The sequence below is a fragment of the Diceros bicornis genome, chromosome 25 (genome assembly GCF_020826845.1).
Source record: "Diceros bicornis minor isolate mBicDic1 chromosome 25, mDicBic1.mat.cur, whole genome shotgun sequence".
NCBI lineage: Eukaryota > Metazoa > Chordata > Mammalia > Perissodactyla > Rhinocerotidae > Diceros > Diceros bicornis.
In genome coordinates this window covers 24,103,059-24,109,058 of record NC_080764.1, presented here as the reverse complement: position 1 = coordinate 24,109,058, position 6,000 = coordinate 24,103,059, and the positions used below count along the sequence as shown (strand labels likewise).

General features: G+C 51.5%; 1 protein-coding gene across 1 annotated transcript in view; it reads right to left on the bottom strand.

Moving 5' to 3' along the window:
• Nucleotides 1-634: 634 nt before the first annotated feature.
• Nucleotides 635-6,000, bottom strand: part of LOC131421775 (ankyrin repeat and sterile alpha motif domain-containing protein 1B-like) — a 75,285-nt gene continuing 69,919 nt past the window's right edge. The window contains exons 9-10 of the mRNA XM_058568589.1: nucleotides 4,753-4,920; nucleotides 635-1,035 (exon numbers count right to left, since the gene is read on the bottom strand). Coding sequence (XP_058424572.1) covers nucleotides 925-1,035; nucleotides 4,753-4,920 — 279 coding nt within the window. The 3' untranslated portion in view covers nucleotides 635-924. The remainder of the gene's footprint in view (nucleotides 1,036-4,752; nucleotides 4,921-6,000) is intronic.

Sequence of the window (6,000 nt, the reverse complement as noted above, 5' to 3'; positions counted from 1 at the left end):
CACTGTGAAGGTTAAAAAAACAATCTTTGCAGGCGTACAGCTGCGTCAGCGCTTTTGGGTCGACACCAGCCTGCCTGCCCCAGTCTCCTGCCCCGGTGAGCGCGGTCAGTACCCACCACACCCAAGCCAGTCCTCTCAGCAGTAGCAGAAGGAATTTAGTTATTTGAAATGAAACCAGAAACATCCCTCACAGCTAACCTAGTTTTCTTATCAATGCATTAATGAAACATTCTTTTAATAAAAATATTTAATACAAGACACATTTTTCTGTGCATAATAAATTCCTCTGTTTTAAATCATTCTTAAATTTTGAATCAATCCATAGATGTAAAGGTTTTTTTTTTTTTTATCTGACATAGTTGATTACATATAAAATCCACAAATATAGAAATTGGGAGACAGGATTTCCTGGCAATCAAGGGGGTGGGTTTTGTCCTTTTGCATGAAATGATACTCAGTGTTATAATGAGTTTACAGATGCCTTATGGGGGTAGTTCTGTTCTGCTGCTACCTTTAAAACCGCTGACAGTGGAAAATAAACCCAAGATTCGTATACTTTTAGGCAGTATTAGAGATCCCCTGTACTTTTTTTTAAAGGTATTATCCCCAGATACAGCAAAGCAAGTGTTGGGGCAGAATCATTAGAAATACCTTGGGAGGTGGCAGGGAGGGGAGTCAGGAGGGTCAGCGAAAAATCTCAACTCGTGCCTCTTAGGGGTTACAGCTGGAAAGTCTTGGTTGCACTTGCTGTCACTGGTGCAGAAACAATGTCCCCAGGAATGGCCAGCGGCCTTTCACCCATGACAAGGCCACACAAAGAGAGCAGTCTTCCTCTTGGGCTGAGTGGAAATGGAGGCGCGAAGGAAAGCCTGCTCCAGGACTGCTTGGCGTGCAAGGCACCGCAGGACGGGAGGACGGTGGGTATCAGAAAATCGTGGTTTCATACTTGGTATTAATTCCCCTCTTGGCTTCCTGTCCCGGCTCCACGATCCACGGCAGATTGGCCAGAGTCTTTTGCTCAGATGGGTCGATCTGCTTTAAAACAGAAAGGCTGATGCCTGTTATACGGTACCTGTTACGGGCGTGTAAGTGCGCATCCTAATGCTGCTGGGAAACCGACACCGCGCCCTGACGGGACTTCAGGGATGTTGGGATGTGAGAAGCAGTTGTTCGTTCTTTTGATACATGTTTACTGCATATGGACTGTGTGCCCGGCACTGGTGGGGGGATGGTGCATGAATGTGCTCTCGAGGGCACACAGATGGGGAGCAGACCGAGAAACTCTTCAGTGCTGAGCAGTGAGGTATGAGAGGGAAGAGAGGGCACTCTGTGAGCACACAGGAAGGCCACTGACCCCACGTCAGGGAGCCAGGGGGCTTCCTGGAGGAGGTGAACCAGCTTATGTCACTCCTCGGCTCTCAAGCCTCCAATTATTTGCATCACAGTCAGAATAAACCCCCAGTCCTCGAGGCGACCTATGGTGGCTCTGCCCGCCTGCTTTTCTGTGCTCCAGCCACACCGGCCTCCGTGCTGCGCCCTGCACGCCAAGCCCATGCCCAGGGCCTCTACACACATCAGCTGCTCTGCCCCAATACTCTTCTCCAGACTCCTACATGCTTTAGACCCTAATGTCATTCAGGTCTCAACTCAAACATCACCTCCTCACCTGTTTACACTGTAGAAAACAGCACCCCACCGTGTCTGCTCTCCTCTTCTGCTCTATTCTTCATAATCCTTACACCACATACATCATATCTGTTTATTTGTTCATCCTCCTCTACAACGTATGCTCATGAAGGTGAGATTTTGTTTGTTCTGTTCACTACTGTTTCCCGCAAACTTAGGAAAGCTCCTGGCAACCCAGTAAATAGCAGACTCACAATAAATATTTGTTGAATAGATATTATTAAAAGAATGAGGTAATGTCTAAATGGAGAGCTGGAGGACAAGCAAGAGTTAGCCTGGTGAAGGCAGGGGGAGAGGGGCAGCATGTGTAAAGTCCCTGAGGTAAGGGAAAGCGGCCGTTTGAGGGCTTGCAGTCAGTCCGCAGAGTGGGAGACGGGAGGGGAGACACTGAGGGGGAAGAGGTAAGCAGGGCCGGGTCAGGCTGAGCCTTGAACCAAACAGCTGAGCTATAAAGTGGTTAAAACCATTTCAGCCCCCTTGCACAGAGAGTCAAACAGGCCACTCCTGGGCAAGGCTTGAGCTGTGAGCTCTCAGGAGGGGTCTGGGGCAAGTTCTTCACCACCAAACTGCTGCCTCATCCTTGTGTGTTTCCACGTCTGCCCCAGCCCCGGCCACCTGCTCTGCTCAGGGTCGCTGGGGCAAGAGAGCTGCGGGCAGGCCTCTCCTTTTTCTCCTGCACTGTGAGCTCTGGAGTCTGCCGGAAGGCTGAGGGACCCGTGCCCATCGGCTACCTTCCAAAGGGATTTGATTGTTTCTTCACAAGGCTGTGGGGAGGACTTCACATACTCTTAGGAATCATGAAATATTTCTCAACAATAATCAACAGGAGCCAAGGGAAATGGAACACGGACTCCAGCTGAGGGGGACGGGACTCTGAGGCAGTTAAAGAGCATCAGTATTATTCACCGTGTATTTTCACATTTCTCAGTGAAGGCGTCTAGAAGAATATTCTATGAGCCCTTAGGGCACCCAATCCTTTGTGCTCTTCTGGAAGAAGTCGATGGGGACCAAAGTCAGATGGAGGCACCTGCCATGAACAGATTTATGCAGCCCACATGAGAATGAATACAATAGTCTAAGAGATAATCCCAAAAACATTCTGAAAATTCCTGGGCATTTAACTTACACTTTTGTGGGGGAAGACAGACAATAAACAAATCTCCATTAAGAAATGCTACAGAGAATTAAAAGTGGGTGATACGCTTCAGCGTCACTAGGCGTCTACCTCTGATTGGGTGCTTCAGGGAAAGCCTCTTCATGTAGCTGAGGCTTGAGGGACAAGCCGGATCAGCCGTGCAGAAATCGGGGAGACTAAGCCAGGTGGAGGGAACAGGTGGCACAAAGGCCTCAGGGAGGAGTGAGCTGTGTCTGTTCCAGGAACAGGAAGGCCTGAGCGTCAAAGAGGAGGGCGGTGGGAAATCAGGTTTCAGGTACTTGGGACTGTGATGCCATGATCTCATCTATGTTGTAAGATCACCCCGGTTGCCGTATGGAGGAAAGAGTCCGTTAGGTGGTGTACTGCGTAGTCTTGGAGAATAGTAGTGGCAGGAGCTTGCCGAGAAGAGAGAGAGAGGAAATGGAGAGGAGGGGCTGGATCTGAGATATGTTTTAGGGGTTGAGTGGATGGAATCTGCTCACGGGTTGGATATAGGGGTGACGGGAAGACAGGAATCAAGGATGACTTCTAGATTTATGGCTTGAGCAACAGGGTGAATGGTTAAGCTGCTTACTGAGCTGGGAAAGCTTGAGAGAGAGCAACAGGTTTGAGGGGAAAATCAAGAACTCTGTTCTGGACATACTAAGTTTCGGATGTCTGTAAATACCGAAGCAGAACTTGGACGTGTAGGTCTGGAGTTCTGGGAGTGCGTGAGGATTGGGCCAGTAGGGTTGGGGAGGTGCTGAGGTGGGGGATCGGGGGTCAGAGTGTGGTGTCTGAAGGAAAGATTTCAGAGGACATGCTGCTCCTGGAGATGGTCAGCGACGAAGGACGAGCATGGGAGTGACTGGCTGAGGTGGGGTGGAGGAAAAGATCCCAGAAGTGAGCTGCCAAGGAACAGAGGGGCCAGACACTGGGGATCATCCCCAAAGATGCTGAAGCTGCCAAGAATGGTGACAGGAATAGAGGCCAAAAAGAAGATTGTAAACAAAAACTACATGGTCACAAAGGGAGGTGCCTCACTGCAAACATTAAAAATCCTGCATTTCCTCCTGCCTCTGGGGACAGGAGACGATGGGGAGGAGGAGAGAGTTACTGGATGGAAGGATATGTGGGTGTGAGAGCAATGCATCTGAGGGACGCCTGCCTGCCCCGAGTCCCAAGAGTTTCTGGGATGCCATACGGCAGCGGGAGCAGAAACCAGATGGGAAGCTGGTTGCGAACATTCCAGCTTCTGGTAGCTACTACCAGAGGAGGCCGCTTTGAAGTCATGAAAGTCTGCTAGGACAGGATGTCTGCAGAGCGTGTGGGAGGGAAGCGGAGGAAATTCCTGGAGGAAGGCAGATGACGAGGAGGAGGGGCCGCACCTCTGAAGCGTCGCCGCGAGGCAGGAAGCCTCAGCTTCGGGGAGAAAGCACGCAGGCCCCGTGCAGGCCTCGCGACGACCGGACCCGCGCACAGCCTCTGCCTCTCGCTCCCTCTAGCTGGGTACCAGGGACGCTTCACTGTGAACCTGCCAACCTCTGTACAGGCCAGGGGCTTGTGAGAGGCTTTGCCCCCTGGTGGGATGGCAGCAGAAGCCTCGGGGAACCTCGTTCCCAAGCTTGCCTGGACCTTCAGGAAAGATTCACCAAGGACAGCAGCAGCGCCCAGTCCCCCTCACGGGGCTGCCGCGGTGACACAGAGAGGGGAATTTTCTCAGGTGCCTCCAGCTTCAGGCAGATGGTCCCCCAAGACTTTGCAGAGACTGGGCTGAGAGGATAATGGACACAGCTGGAGAAGGCCAAGGGCAAGACAAAGGAGGGAGGCCCTGGGTTCTAAACGGCACCCACACCACGCAAGGGTCCCGTTCGCAGCCCCCTCTCCCTCCAGTTCAAGGTTTTCAGAACACTTTCATCTTTTCTACTTACCACTGACTTGCGAATGCTAACGCGGGGCTTGGGGATGGGTTTGGAGGGTTTGTTTTCAAAGCTTTCTGGAAGGGTGGAGGAATGCCCCCCTTTTCTTGCTTGTAGTGCGAGCTGGTAAGCGACTTCAAATGCTTGTCCCAGCGTTAGGATGATTTCATAGGCTAAATTCTGCAAGAGAAATGAGGGAGTGTTTACTACGGGCACGCTACAGATAGGAGCAAGCTGAGCAGCTGAGGAACACCGAGGGAGGTGAACCAGCCACGACACTGAACTACTCCACCTGATGTGGCCGTGAGTCAGTGGACATCTGTGAAGAATGGGACACTCCAGGTCTGATTTAGGGTCTATAAGGGCGTTAGTCAGTGATGCGACACACTTGCTTACTGCCATGTTAAGGAGCCGACTCCCCACTTCAACCACCGGCCCGGGAGCCCACTCTACTCAGAGCTCCCTTGCCGGCGGCTGGGTTGCTCCCCAGGCCCTGGAAGGGACGGGGTTCCGCTGGTCCTGCAGCTGAGTTCTGGAGGCGCCTCAGCCAAGCCCGTGAGGACGATCCCACACACTCCACGGGAGGTGTTCCTGAGAAGTTTGGTTCTTTTTACCTCAAACATCTGTGATTCAGTGAACATCTCTGAAACACAATCAGAATCTAATTCAGGCGTAGGGGAGAGGCATTAGTCATGCTGGTGCAGCGTCTCACAGCTACAGCAGCGAGCAAGCAAACAGAGCCAATTACCCATCTATTTCTTGAGGTGCTTGCTCTCCCCTGTGGGTCCACTCCATATTTTATCATCAAATCAGCGAGAGACAGGAGATTATGTCAGGCCCGGCTGCCATGCCAAGCAGCGCCTGGGCGAAAGGTTCTTTTCTTCGGACTTTCAATCACTCCTCTCGAGACGACTTCTAGCTTTTTCTTCTCTTCTCCAGAGATGTATCTTTGATTTCTGCCTCCTCTTCCAAGCACAGCTCCACCCTGTCTTCTCTCACTGAGAAAACATGACACTGTCTGACCCCAAAGAGGCAGAATCTCGACAACACCCCCAAGGTCACAGAGCACCAAAGAAGTGGATGCCTATCCGTCACAGAGAGCTTTCTCAAAATCCCCGAACCAGCTGAGAGCAGGCGTGCTCTGTCCCAAGTCTGCATTCTGATAAATGTCCCTAGAATGTCTGTTCATGGTTTTTCAAAACCACGGGAATAGCATTCTGCTTATGCTGCTTTTGCATCTATGCCCTCTCCCTCCCTGCC